Here is a 14,778-nt window from a genome sequence, read left to right on the forward strand (position 1 = left end):
AAACCACCTCTCTCTCCTGTGAACAGCAACACAAAGCTTTCCCTCGCTGTTTGTGGCTCTGTGTTATTTCTGTTCACTTTGGAATGAACAGCATCAAAGGATCTAAAATTATTTCTGCTCACATATTCAACGTGTTTTAATTTTCCCCCTCTAGACATCAGAGACCTTATTGCTTCAGCCACCTTCTGCTGCTTCTTGCAGGATTTTTTGTGCTAGAGATTTTAGAAATTGGTTTGTTTTAGCTCTATCTCATTCCCTTCATAAATCCAATGTTTACATTAGTCAGTATCTCCACATACCATTTATTTGACTAATTGTTTAATGACCCATGAAAAAATTGTTTAAAACCCATACATCAGTAGAGCTGCAGAAGAACATTTATCACTCCTGTTCTTTACACAGGTTCTTGTTTAGATATATACAAAGAAAACAAGTATCTTTCACATGTCACTGCTGTGCTCCTGCAGCTTCCCAAAGTGTGGCATAAAAGGAGCAGTTTTCACAGTCAAAATGACACAGATCCAGTTTTCACATTCAAAGTACCTTTACTTGATCACTTCCTCCACCTCTTTCCTAGCCTGCATATCTTAATGATTGTGAATTGTTACACAGTACAATAAAGACTTGGAATTAGGTAATTTGGCTTTCCAGAATAAAAAAATCTTATATATGAGCAGAATATGCAATTAAATAATCAACAGCTTTACTGAAGTATTCCTTTCCCACTGCAAATTCATCTTTCCCTTCCTTGTCCGCCTTCCTTGCCTGTTTCTGATGTTTGTGTCAAGAAACAGAAGTTTAAAAATGGCCCATCTCTCATACTATGTACAAGAATGCTTTCTTGAGTGTTCGCAAGAAGAAATTGAGAAATTTCTTCTTGAAAATTCTCACTGAAGAACTATGTAATAGTTACAACTAGCATGGGGGAGTCAGCCACCCATCTGTGTTCCTTAGGACTGCTTATTCCAAGAGACTCCTGAGGCACAGACTTGGGTGTCTCCTGTGGGAGTGGACATGATTTACACAAGGATACACCAGACACTGAACCCCACTAATCACTTTACTCTCTGTCCCCAAGGCAGAGCCAAAAATGCAGTCAGTTTTCTTGAGAAGCTCATGCACTCAAATCACCACCAGGACTTGAAGAAGCACAAGAAATGGAGGGGATGCTATAAGCCAATGACCCCAGATTCCCTGATTCTGTGCTAGGGGTGTTTCTCAGGCAGCTTTCCAAAATCAAGGTGCTCCTTTGGCAGTGGGACAGAGCCACTGCTGTGCAAAGCTCCCTGCCATCCTGCCCTCCTCAGCACTGCACAGATTATTCTTGTCAGATGAGTCCCTGTCCTTAGAGGGATGTCAGCCTCCTTCACTCAGAAATAGCTTCTTAAATATTCCAGAAGAATGTATGGCGTGCCAGTCAAGTTGGCAAAGGCATGGTTAAAAGAATTTAAGACACCTGTATGCCTCCTCCTGTTCTTATGTCTTTCCCCTCGTGGACTTTACTAGAGAAGAAAAAGTAGCCATGGAGAATTATTTCAGAGACAGCAGGAGTCAGGAGCCACTAGTTCACACAGAGAAAAAGTATACATAATATACTAGTTCATATTATATGCAATTAAATATAAAATATATTAAGCATATTAATTCTATTCTATTAATAGTTTCTATACAATATAGTTAAATTAAACATTATTAGATAGCATATTATAATATATTATATATAATCTATAATCTATTATATATACAATATTATGTATTATATATTATATTCTACCCCTGATGTCTTTGTGCTTCAGGACCCTGGTGAATGTGTGCATGCTCAGCAAGGCACTGCAAACATCTGTAACCCCAGGATTTGGTGCTCCCCACATGATAGGCTGGCATCATGGGCAGTGAAGCAAGAACATCTTGAGGACTGCACATCCTCAATTGCACTGATAAAACTGCATGCAAAGCGAGGCTGTAAACCAGATTACTGAGGCTGTGACCATTTTAAAAAGAACCTAAAATACTGCCAACCAATCAAAAACCCCACAGCAAACTAGTTAACCCTTTTCTGAATAATTTTCAACCGTAATTCTTTGAAAACTCAGCTTACAATGACACATGAGAAGCACTTCTAACAGCACAGCTGAAGGAACTGCATTTTGCTGTAAAGGACAGGAGGAACTGGTCAGAGGCAACAAGAACTTCTAGAGCCACTTTTTTCGCTTGAATCCACTATACTATGGATTCACTTTCCCCCCAAAAATGATACAAATAAAACAAAATTCAACTGGAATTCGAGGCTCTCAGCAGTTCCGACAAGTTGGATTCTGAAAGCCTGGCCCTCAGTGGGTGTATGTAGACTGCAAATAAATTCTCATTTTTATGCCTACCCACAAAGAAAAAGCAAAAGACTGAAATGAGGAAATTACTGGATATATTCAGATGGATAAGTATCTTGTAAAATGAATAACTAGGCAAGGAAAATCATTAACAATAGAGCCATCTGCTGTATTTCAAAAAAACTACACCAGCAAAATTCGGAAAACGGTAAAATGCTTTACAAGCTGGATTTCTCACTACTCAGTGGTACAAAAAGTGATCATAATGATTAGTGCATCAGTTTAAATACGAGGAAATGTGTGTTTCTTACACCTCCTCTAATTAAAAGCAATATTTAATGGCATAATACTGATCCTCTGTGTCTAATGATACTAACTGACATTGTAGCTGGGCTTGTTAGAAGCCTCAAATGCTCTCCATTCCTCTTGAATCAGAGAAGCACAGAATTGTGTATGGTAACAGTGAGGTCAGCAGCAAGCTGAACATTTATTTAAATACTGACAAGACATTTGATGATGTCTTTCTTGCTTTAATGTAAGAATTTCAAGTCTGAAAAAAAAAATAAAAGGAGAAAAAAAAAATCAACATAAAAATTAGGGGAAGATTAGAAGACAGACTAACCCAGGTGGTTCTTAGTATATCTTTTCACTTCTAGAAATAATCTTGAGGAGCCCACTTTCAAGCACAGTGGGAAAAGTTAGTACCTGGGGGCCAATTCCCAATTTTGCATCTCCAACACAGCACTAAAACACAGAATCCTGTAATCCTGGTTCAGCTAGGAAAATTGTGCCAAAGCTGCAAAGAGAGAATGTGCTGCTGAAAATCTGGGATCAAATGGGTGCTAAGCTGTGCAGAAACGTAACACCTGCAGAGAATGCACAGCCCCTGGGAACTCTATCCTGTTCTGGAAGGTTGGTTTCCTGAGCTGCCCTCTCAGAGGTGGTTAGAAGTGATCACAAACCAAAAGTGAGAGCTTTTGGCATGAATCTTCACTGGGAAGTTCCCCTTGCATTTAAAACAAGCTTGTGAGCCACCTACCCACATCCTAGCTGTAGGTCACCACACCTGCCTCCAGGAGTGTGTCTGCCCCAAATGCCTTTATTAAATTTTCTGATCAGACCAGATCTTGGACAACGAATTTTACTTGTCCCTACAACCCTTGCCATTCAGCAGTTTCTTACTTAACATTTCATGCAGTTTTTTGTAGGTTACACAAAACAAGTGACTCAACAAGTGACTTGATTACTCCACCTGCAGCTTCAGTAACTGCTACACAAATTTTTTCTACCGTCGACAAAACCAAACTTCCAAGACCGGAATTTTTTGAGCCTCATAAATAATATAGCAAAGACATTCTTAGCTTAAAAGGAGAACCAAGGGTATTTACCTGCCATCATAGCTATCATACTGGCTTTGTAGACATTGGCAAGGGAGCCCAGTTCACCTGTAGCCAAGATTGTTTTCATGTGAGCTCCTCCACAGGCTGCACGGCACAGACGGATCTCCTCGTACAGATCTGGGGATAAAAGCATGTGGAAATGATCAAAGCTGCCTGAGAGATATTTTCAAGTATGGCTGTAATTTCCACTTCTGGATTAATTTCCAATCTTATAATTAGTCGTAGCACTCAGGAACTTAAGTTTTGTAAGTTCAATAAATTACATGACTGCAGGTAATTAACAGCGCCGTGCAGTTTCAGACTTTACTTAATAGCTATTAATGCTCTCTCAAAATACAAATGTACGAAATACCCATGAATACATCAGGAGTAAAAAATGCTATGATAGTAAAGGTTGATCTTAAACCAGCTTTCCCAGCAATAAACATGGTAGTACATTGAATCAGTACTCGGAGACAGCTACGTTTTTCTCTGCACCTGGCCAGTGAAGCCCTCCCTTTTACCCTACTGGTAAAATTCAGCAGTGCTCCCAAAAAAGTTTACACAGAGGGAGACTAGAAGAGCCAGAAAATAATGAAGCATTGCTGTCAGAAGTTGGCTGCTTGGGGATGTTTAAGATTGCTCCAGTGTGGGGAGAAAAGCAGCTCTTACAGTGCACAGTCACCATTTCTGGATTTTGAATTTAAAGAAAGCTAAGATGCAAAATAAACAAACAGGATGCTATGCAAGAGGGTCCTTTTGACAAACTCTACTCAATCTCCAAACACATAATCCACAAGCTCTTTGACAGGAGGCTGAAATACAGCTTTAATTAGGTGTAAAACAGTCCAGGCTAGAAAGACTTCTGGTTTTTTTTCAGCAATACTAGATTTCTTTTCCCCTCAGCCCTTAAGTGAGAGCTGGGAGCGTGGGGCAGGGCTTGGCGGCTGTGGCAGGGCCCTCATCCCACTGATGCCATGGGCACACCAGGGTGTCCAGGGCTGGAATTGCTGGGCTGGCCTTCTGAGACACGCTGCACACATTAGCAGACAACTGGCTGATGCACTTAGCAAGTCCCTTTATAGACACCAGGCTTCACCTTGTTCCTCACTGTGTACCAAAGGTGTGAATTAATCAGTACTAGCATGCAGTCTAACATGTTTTATTGATCAATTGGTGATGCTCCAGAAACCTACATCAAATCGAGGCTCAAAAAAGGAAACACAAAGGACCTGTGTTGTTTTTTTGGGGTTTTTTTTTTGGTGCATTTAATAACCCTGCTCATGTTAGATCCAAACGAAATCTCTTTTTGTGGGGTGACTCTTTCCTGAAGCTTTTGAAAACCCAGAGAAAGCAGCCTTCTTCTAGTTTCGGTAACAAGAGGAAAAAGTTTTCCCTACCTTCGAGATAACGCCACCAAAAATGTCAAAATAAAGTCAACAAACTGCACATTTAGGTTGGATTCCACGCACAGAAATGACATCCTCACAGCTGCTGTTCCCTGGCACTGCAGCTCCAGCACCCTCCCCTGCAGCTGGAAGGTACTTGTACATGCAATCAGCGCCAGGCTCGTTTGAGCAGCCTCGCTGCCTGCCAGCACACAGCATCCCACGGCCAGGAACGACTCAGGATCCTCAACCACCCGAGTCTGTCAGCTTAGCTGGGGAGGAGGAAAAGTGGGCACACTTCAGTGGGGCAGGTGTGTAGGTAAGAAGCGCTCTTCTTTATTCAGAGCTCAATGATTGCAGACAATAGCTGACATTCGCAGGGCATTTTCAACCCCACAGTAACAGAACAGCTGGAAATGCAGCTACACTTGGGACAGAGCACCCCGGTCCCAGTGCAAGCTGCAACTGCTTTGATACAGAACAAGTGTGAAAACTCCTACTCCTTTCAAAAATAAGAGAACTTTCAGTACTCGGTCAGATTTCAATCAAGGCACAAATAATGGGATTATCCTGAAAATCTTGGGCAAATGCCTAAAGTATGGGTGCAGTCAGACACGCTTGAAAATGTCCTCAGTGTTTCAAGGAGTGCTGGGCTTCCCGTGGGACAGTCTGTGCTGCCAAGAAGTCCAGCACTTAACGACTCAGCTCCATCAAGCTGAACAGCAGCAGGACCAAGGCTGGGTGCTACAAATGCAGGAATATCTGTGAGCTGTGCAGAACACCAGCAACCGCCACAGCACACACAGCATCTCTGGTCAGCAGCAGAGGCACGAAGAATTTGGCCAAAAAACTCTGTCACAGGAAACCCTGCAGGCATATTTTCAACTAGTGAGCTAAGAACACCACAAAGAGGTGGCGAGAGAATTTCCTTTTGACTCCTAAAAACAAAGAAAAAGCAAAAGCTCTCAAAGCAAACAGCCAGTACTCTCCAGCATATTAAACAAAGCACCAATATTATCCATTCTAAAAGCAGCCTAAATCTTAAGCCAGGGAAAAAAACAAAAACAAAAAAAAAAAAAAAAGCCACTAAAACCCAAACCAATAAACCCACAAAAAACCCCCAAAACAAGCCAACCTATATAGAATATACCTGGAGCCAGCTGCTCACTAATACAGTCTGCAGTAGCTCTACTGACCTAGCTGTTAAAATGGATGTGACATAAGAACTCTTCTACTTTGCACCACTTGAGATACCTGACCGTGAACTTTAGATCTGCTTTTACTAGATGCATTTATAGAAGTCAGAAAAATCACGATTTTGTAGGGGGAAAAAACGCTTTTGTAGCCGTGGTTTTAGTTCCACTGTTATAAACCACGAGAGTTGTAAGCTTCCTTGTCATTTCCCTAACACTGTAAATATCTTGTACATTATATTGAATTTTAGCAGCTATTAAATACAGCAGAGAAAATGTTCCTTCCCCTATGCATTTCCCAAGCAAACATCCCTGACAGTTTTTGCTGGCTGTAATCTGCACTAAGTTGTCTAGATGATCTGACATTTTGGTGTAGTACATTAGTCCTAAAAAATCACAAAATAAAGGGGATAACCCAGATCTCCAACAAAGGAAATGAAAATATTAAAGGAGCAAAAAAAAAAAACCACACTGCTTAATTTTTTATGGAATAGCTCTTCTTCAAAAATGTGGTGATAAAATCATTTTTTGAAAAAAAAAATTCAATTTTTTGGTGTTTTTATCTAGTCAGTGACAACGAACAGAAATTGAGATGAGAAGATGTTTTGATTTCTCTTAGCCCACAAGATCAAGGTGGTTGTGATGGGCTGGAAACTGGAAAATGAGCTGGAGCCCCTTCTGTCTGGCATGTTAACGGCAGGTTTGTTAACAAAATGACAAGCACGGGGCTATCAGCACAACACAACTCCCTCACATATGTGCAACTCCAGGGATTCACATTCTGGAAACAGGGCTGGGCTGCAGGAGCCCGAGCTGCTGCTGCCAACACCGGACAGAATTTGTGCAGCAGGGCAGTCTGCACATCTAGAAATAGTAAATCCAGCTACAACCCTCCTGGGCAACGTGGGGAGCCTTCTCCAAGGCTCTGGAGCAGGGAGCGTGTTCTGCCTACGCCGTTTATGAAGTACGTAGCACAAAATAGTGTCCCAGTCCCTGACCAGAGCCTCTAAACCCACACCTAAAAAAACCAGCAGCAGCGAAAAGCACTTTTCATAATGAAGTTATATCATGGATGCAGCCATGCTCAAATTCCTCACAGTATAACTGGTTTTTTTTTCCCCTTTTCTTAAAGGAAAATTCAACAGCCACAGAGGAAATGATGGATTAACAATGCTCCTGCAGACAATGACAGTGTAGCACGTCCAGGTGTTTGCCAGCAGCTGTGGAATTGGCACTAACAGTACTGCACCCCACACAACTTCAGAGGGTACAGCAAATGCTGATGACAGGAGAAAAAAAGAATAATAAATAGATCCAGTCTATATCAACAATTTGTTGGTCAACTTGACCACTCCTTACATAAAGACTCCACATTCTGTGTCTAAAGGAAGCATCCAAATTGGTAATTTATGTTTAATCCATACTTTGTCAAGTAATACAAGACAACAGCTGAGTAAACTACTTTAAAGTACTATTGCTCTAAAAGCTAAAAGCTTATAAAAGGTATGTAAATTCATAAACTTATATCTCATTTAATGTTATTTTCTGATGCAATTTAGCTGTCCAATAAAACTGCTTTCATACACGGCATTATTTAAAAGATCTTAACAATTACTTCACAAAGATCTGGAAAATACATTCTGAGTGTCATGAAGAGCTCCAGCATTATCCAAGAACTTTAAAATAACTTGACATAATTGGACATACAATAAAATATTTAATAACCAAACAAGCCTTTGAAGAAAATCACAAAGCAACACTATTCTATTGTGGTGACCCCAATTATTGCACAGGCTAGAAGAAAAGCTAAAAATGAACTAAAAAGCACTCTGCCACATAGATTTTTTTCAATAACTTCTGAAGTTGTGAAAACTGTCAGCATAAGAAAATACCCATAGAAGCATATTATTGTTGTTATTGTTATTTTTGTTATTATTCTAATGACTATCACTATCATAAGTTATAATAGAACTGCAAGGCAGCTTTAGTTGATGAAGCACCTTAAATCCAGGCACTATTTAATTTTATGTAATATAGGGATTCAGCCTAAAAAATCCTTCTTCGTCCCTTCTTCCAGATTCCTTTAGAAGTATTTTATGGATTATTCTGTATTATCCCTAATCACACAGGTAACATGTCTATTGAAAGCTAAACAGGAAGACACAACACTAGATTTTCACCAAAATATCCAGATCACTTAATGAAATGCCTTTCTTTTTACATAAGAAAGTTAAATACAGTAATTTTTCACCTTGTGGCATCTCTGTGGCAAGTGAATTCTGGTCCTGTAGTAGCTTTTCTTCAAGATCATGTAAACACGTGTCACAAACAGATTCAGATTCAGGAATAAACTTAGGAAATCATTTGGAAATAATTTGAATTCTGCCATGCCATTGGTGAAAAAAAAAATTGTGTATATATATGTATATATATATATATATGTGTGTGTGTGTTTATGTTTATTTTATGGTATGTCTATGTTTATGTTTATATAACTATATAGATATATTATATAGAATATATTTTATATTATATACAAATAATATATATAATATTTTTATAGTAGATATAGAACATACAATTATATATTTATATATACATATATAAAATATATATTATATATTTATATATATATAAATACATATAAAATAGATATATATTATATATCTTCAAAAAAAAGATGGCTTTCAACCTTGTCAAGGCTTCAGCTTTGGATAAAAAGAATATGCATACCAAATTAAAAGCCATCCCTAATTTAGTTATTTAGTAAAGTGACAGCTTTACATCACATCCGTCATTGCTGTGTCTGTGTACTCCTCCCTTGTAATTTGTGGCCACCAAGAGTCATTTATCTCCCATGCAGAGCAAGCTAACAACACACATCCAGCTCATTTCAGTTGTGATCCGAACTCTCTCTCGGAATCCAAGCCTTCTATTTCCCCTCTGAGTTCCCCTTCATATTAAAAAAAAAAACCCCAAAAGTTATTAATCCTTAAATAACTAAGACCAAAAGTGCCAATACTACAGAAGAGGCCAAGACATTACAGCAAGGAAGCCAGTCCTGAAGACACAGATGCAGAAACACGTGGGGGTTTTTGGTTCAATTCTAACTGTTAATTGAAAGAAGACCAGAAAACATGATCTATTACCACGATTTCTGTTATTTCCTTTAAAAAGTCAGGTACCAGGCCTTCACTATGAAGTCTGCCAAGCAAATAGGATATTATGGCACTGCATTATACAGCTAAATGGAAAATTCATTCCAAGACAATGATGTGTCTACCTTCACATGGAGATTAGTTATAGGAGCACTGTCAGCACTTAAGGCAAACCATTCACAGTGCATTAAGGATGCAATTAGAGCAAAAGCCATCTTCAGCATTATTGTTCCTACTAATTAGTAGGAGTCTACAGACGCCAGAACATCAATAATAATACGAACAGTCAATTTGTACCCTCAACATTCAGCAAAAAGAAAGCAACTAAAATACGTGTTTTCCTCAAGAAATGAAACATGTATATTTAAAAAGGTATCATCTACATTAGCAGCCCCTTGGGCTTTCTAACAAAACTCTTCAAATAATTAGGCTTTTACTTGCTATCTTTGAATGCTGTACACAAAATTCTCTAAAGGCACAGAGGGAATAGATGTGAATTTTCAAACCACAAAGTCATTCTGCCTGCCCAGCCTGACACAACTTCCAACAGGATTCCTCTCAAAAAATGCAACCTTTTGTCATAAACTGATTAAATAGTTTTTATTTAGCTCAGATCCCCAGATTATCAGTTATTCTGAGGGGAGAGACCAAATTCTTCAAGGATTGATGGGGAGATTTGGGGAAGAGACAAAGACAGACCCTGCATGTGCATATAGAAAGGTTTAGGCTCCTTGCCAAAAGAAATTTTTTTCTTACCTTCCCACTGGCCAGTCAGCACCAGACTCCTGCTAATGACAATGTCAATCTCTTGGGCACCATATTCCACTGCCAGCCTTATTTCAGCCAGTTTGGTCTCCAGGGGAGTTTGTCCAGATGGAAACCCAGCAGCCACTAGCATGAAAGGGGTGCAGGTAGAAGGAATAAATGTTTCATGAGTGTGTTAAAGTATTATAAATTGACCATAAAATTGAAAATACCAGTAATACACCAAAAAGTTTGGATGCTATTCTTTTTTATTAATGCTTGACATGATTAAAAAAATCTACAGGCACTTCATCCTGCTCTCTCTTCACCAATTAGAAACATTGGCTCTACCCTCAAAAACCAGTGTCCAGCAAGGTAAGTGCATCTTGGGAAAAGATCTTTCACGTGCCTTGATGTTTTCCAGAACAGCCTAGATGAAAGCACAACACCTATTGCTTCCAGCAGATTGAGCAAACAAGGAGCTCAGATATGAAGCAATATGTAAATTTTTAATTTTCTCCAATTCTTTTAAGCTGTATCTTCACTTAAATCATAATAATGTTGTTTAATGGTTAAATCACAATATAGCAAAAATTGCTTTCAATGAGTTCTATTTAAGATTATGTTTATGATGCTTACTTACAAAGCCCAGAAGTAACTTTGGAAATGGAAAAAATAATGGCTTTGTCAGAGATTGTCTTTCTCTCTGACATAAAAATGCATTTAGCACGTATTTTTCCCCTACACAGCAATGAAACAAGAACAAAAAACTCACATGTATCTTAGCATTAAAGACCTGATCTAACTTCAAAGTCAGCCCCTGCTTTGAGCAGGGGTTGGACCAGATCATGTCCAGAGCTCCCTTCCAACCTGAGGAATTCTTTGATTCTACTTCTTGCTTCCTGTACATTCAGGACTTGTCCCTGGTGTGCGGTGACTGGAGAGGAGCTGGCGCTGTTAGATTTTGGATGTGAAAGTCCTGACCCTGTGGCTGCTCAGCAGGCAACACCCCCTGGCTCTGCTCACAGCTTCCTTGAAGCTCAGCCTGTAGGATGTGCTGCTTCTGGCTGGGATAGTTATCCTCATTGTAGCTGGGGTGTTTTGGGATTGTGCAGGAAGCAGTGTTGGCTCTCCAGGGATGGTTTGGTAAGTGCCCAGTAGTGCCAGCACAGAGCCAAGGCCTTCTCTTGGTGAGCGGGCTGGCAGTGCACAGAAAGGCAGCTCTTATCTGAAAGCACAAATTTTCTCTCTTTTACTCTTCCAATTCTCGTTTCCCCTCCAGAAGTGGCTGTATGAGTGGTACACAGTTACTGGCTTGGGCTAAACCTCGACACGGGATTATGCTTAAAGCCAAACATGATATGGAAAATAAACCTTTATTAGAACTCACATCATCATCATCATCATCTACTTAGTGTATACTGATACTTGTCCAGCACTCTATCTCAATTTCTTCTGTCCAGGTGAGAAAAACACTGATATATTTTAAAGGCCTCTTTGAAGAGCTTCCAGCAAAAAGGCTTGGCATTCCTGATAAGCTTGAAGTTGGAAGAGAACAAAAGCTTATACCAGAAGAAAATCCTCCTTCCATTCCCTTCCTTGCACCTGTTACCTTCTCACCTTACTCCCTGAACACAAAAGCAAGTCCAAACTTCTGGGTTTCTCTATGTATTTTATAACATCAAATTACTTAATGGGATATTTTCAAATGAAGCTTACCTGAAGCCACTGGTATGTTACAACCAGCAGCCTTGAGGGTGCTCACTGCATCAGAGACTCTTGCAGGATACACACAAACTGCTCCAACGGTGATACCTGCAAAAGCCACAGTTCCCTTTTTCATACAGAGAATTCCACCTTCTCCATGAGCACGTGAGCACTGTCCTCACCTCCCACTCCTGTGTTCTCACAAGGATCCTAAGCACACCAGGGATGTATGTCACACTGCTCAAATGGTTCAGGTAATTCTCATGCTGTTTCCTGCCTCACATTCCTTCACCTGACCCTGGGAACAAGTCTGCCATAGCAGGAGTTAAAACTCCAAGATTTTTATTGACAGACTCACAGTTTAATGCCAACACACACAGTTAAGACTTGATCACAGTTACGCTTGATCAGCAAATTGCTGCAAGAGAAACTGCACTGCCAAGCTCTGTTCTTACTTGTGGAGCCAGACTGAGCCCAGCAGCAACTGAGCAGTCTTTATGTTAATGCAGCCCTGCTGCATTTCCAGCTACAATGCTCTTCTCTCAGACTCTCAGATAACTGACCTCATATTTTATACTTCAGCTGCCTGAAGAGTCCATAAATCCAAGTTTTAAAAAAAGACTAATCTTTGATATTTTATGTGTATGGCTTCAACCAGAGGCCTGATTCCACTTCAAGCAGTGGACCAATGTCCTTTCCGAAAAGCGAGAAAATAACGAGGAAACACACACAATTCCTCTAGAAAACACACGCCCCAAAAGCTACCATACCTTTATCATGCATGTCCAAGGCTTTGAGCAGATCCTCTCTGATAGGGTGCTTTGCTTTAAAACACAGCCTTTGAACATTTGAAGGAGTATCGTCGCCTGAGAGCGTGGTGAGGTCTATGCAGGTGACAGCTTTCAGCAGCCAAGCTGCCTGCAAAGGGAACAAAGCAAGGAATGGAGCGTTTCTGTTTACACTTCCAAAGCCAAACCGCCTTAGAAGTGCAGGAATCAGAAGCCTGGCTCTCCCTCTGACAATGGGGAAATGTGTAGGATGTAACATATAAGCAAATAATGGTTTAGGATAGACAGGCTGGCAGATATTTGTTCATGTCTTCAGCAGTATCTAATGATACAGAGGATACTTCCTCAAAGGGATCTCAATAGGACCCACTTCCTTTTGTATGAATCAGGAATAAAAAACATCTGTAATTTTGGTGCAAAAAAAAAAAAAACCAAAACCAAGAGGTAAGTGACAAGGTTAAAGCACGCTTTAGATGGAATTGCTTCAGAATTTTAAAAGACTTATTAAACAAAGAATGGAACAGAAGCATAATGAACAAAAGTTGAGCTTAAGACATTATTTTGAATTATCTGTTGAAGGTCTTCCAGAAAATGCTCATTTATTGTGATGGCTTCACTCAAAGCTGACTTCTCTTACAGGGCATTTGTACAGGGGGAGAATTTGCAAGGGCAGTGGGGTAATGAACCATCACTGGCCTCTGTTAGCCTAAGCCTGACTGATTGTTTCTGCTTCCTCCTTCCATCCTATAATTATTTAGAAGGGGATTTCCCTAGAAATAGTTTTATGTTACTTTTATTTGGATTTTTTTTATCCTCTGTTTGAGGGAAGTTTTGTCTCCTCTGCTATGGCATGAATCAAGACAGATGTAGTCAGGGGGTTTCAAGAACTGGTATAAACTTCAGGGTTTTTTAAAGGCTTTTCCAATTGGGTATTTTGGGAAACAGGCTACAGAATTTGAATCTGTGATGCTTCTTACATTCAAACATGCACAGGATCAAAATCACCTCTGTTAAGAAAACAGCAATGACTGCCCTGCTGTGACAATGTTCATACAGAGGAGAGATGCTTCTGACACCCTTCGAAGTAAAACCTTCCTTGGGTTTCTGTGTTTTGGGGTTTCTTTCTTTGGTTTTCTTTCCTGTGTTTCTACACAGGAGAGGGGAGAAGTCTTAGGAATAAACAGCTGTTCTCCAGCTGTGTTGTGGGAGTGATACTAAATCCCCTTCTTCCCAATGAGTCTCTGTAATCAAAGCCTGTAGCTCTCTGTATTTGTTATTTACATGGTAGCCTCGGTCAAAAGAAGACTTGTTTTTGCATTACTGCACCTGTGGTATCTGAGGATAGCCACGGTCATGGAGTACCATCTGGAGCATCTCACTGATGCTATTCCCCAACTCAGAGCCACTGGGCTGATAAACTTGGTATCAAGTAACTTCTCATGCATAAGAAACTTTAAAGAAATGCTGAGCTGTTGTCCAAATCTCCTCCGTTTGTCTCCATTTTTAAAAATTTAATCATAACACACAAAGCACAAACTTTCAGGAAGGAAAAGCCGGCAGGAAACTTTTTTCTAGCGCCTTACACCTACATCAAACTATCCCCAAACTGTAATCCCAAAATCTGTGCTCATTGTGAACACAGCTTCAGCCATCCCAGAATGGTTGCACGATGTCAATTATTTTGAACAACTTCGTTTAAGAATTAAGTATAATTAAATGATTCTTGCTTTGTTCTGTTACACTTCACTCTTAAGACTGATTCTTCATCACCTCCTTCCTCCTGCTTCCAGGTTTTCAGCTGCTGTTGCACATAACCAACTTGTTCAGTGTGCAGAGGGGAGGCATCCCAAGCATTGTTTGCAGAACAGCTGCTTGGTGAATGGAGAGCCAGTTTGTCTTTTTATACCAAGATGGACAATAAGCAACCATTTACCTTATCTCAGCAGCTGAAAAGTCAGTTTTCCTAACATTTAGTGGGCTCCTTCCCCCCACCAAATGCCACAGCCAGACAGGATTTTTGAATTTGAGCTTAAAAAACTAGTCAAGCAATGAAATCACACACGTTGAAAATGTTTAAGCAAAGAAAAATCATCC

General features: G+C 39.9%; 1 protein-coding gene across 1 annotated transcript in view; it reads right to left on the reverse strand.

The window, feature by feature from the left end:
• The window catches only part of DERA (deoxyribose-phosphate aldolase), a 46,578-nt gene that overhangs the window by 22,662 nt on the left and 9,138 nt on the right, over positions 1 to 14,778 (reverse strand). Inside the window, exons 3-6 of the mRNA XM_068191931.1 lie at positions 12,667 to 12,814; positions 11,909 to 12,004; positions 10,202 to 10,336; positions 3,716 to 3,844 (exon numbers count right to left, since the gene is read on the reverse strand). Coding sequence (XP_068048032.1) covers positions 3,716 to 3,844; positions 10,202 to 10,336; positions 11,909 to 12,004; positions 12,667 to 12,814 — 508 coding nt within the window. The remainder of the gene's footprint in view (positions 1 to 3,715; positions 3,845 to 10,201; positions 10,337 to 11,908; positions 12,005 to 12,666; positions 12,815 to 14,778) is intronic.

Source organism: Anomalospiza imberbis, chromosome 5 (assembly GCF_031753505.1).
Source record: "Anomalospiza imberbis isolate Cuckoo-Finch-1a 21T00152 chromosome 5, ASM3175350v1, whole genome shotgun sequence".
In the NCBI taxonomy this organism is placed as follows: domain Eukaryota; kingdom Metazoa; phylum Chordata; class Aves; order Passeriformes; family Viduidae; genus Anomalospiza; species Anomalospiza imberbis.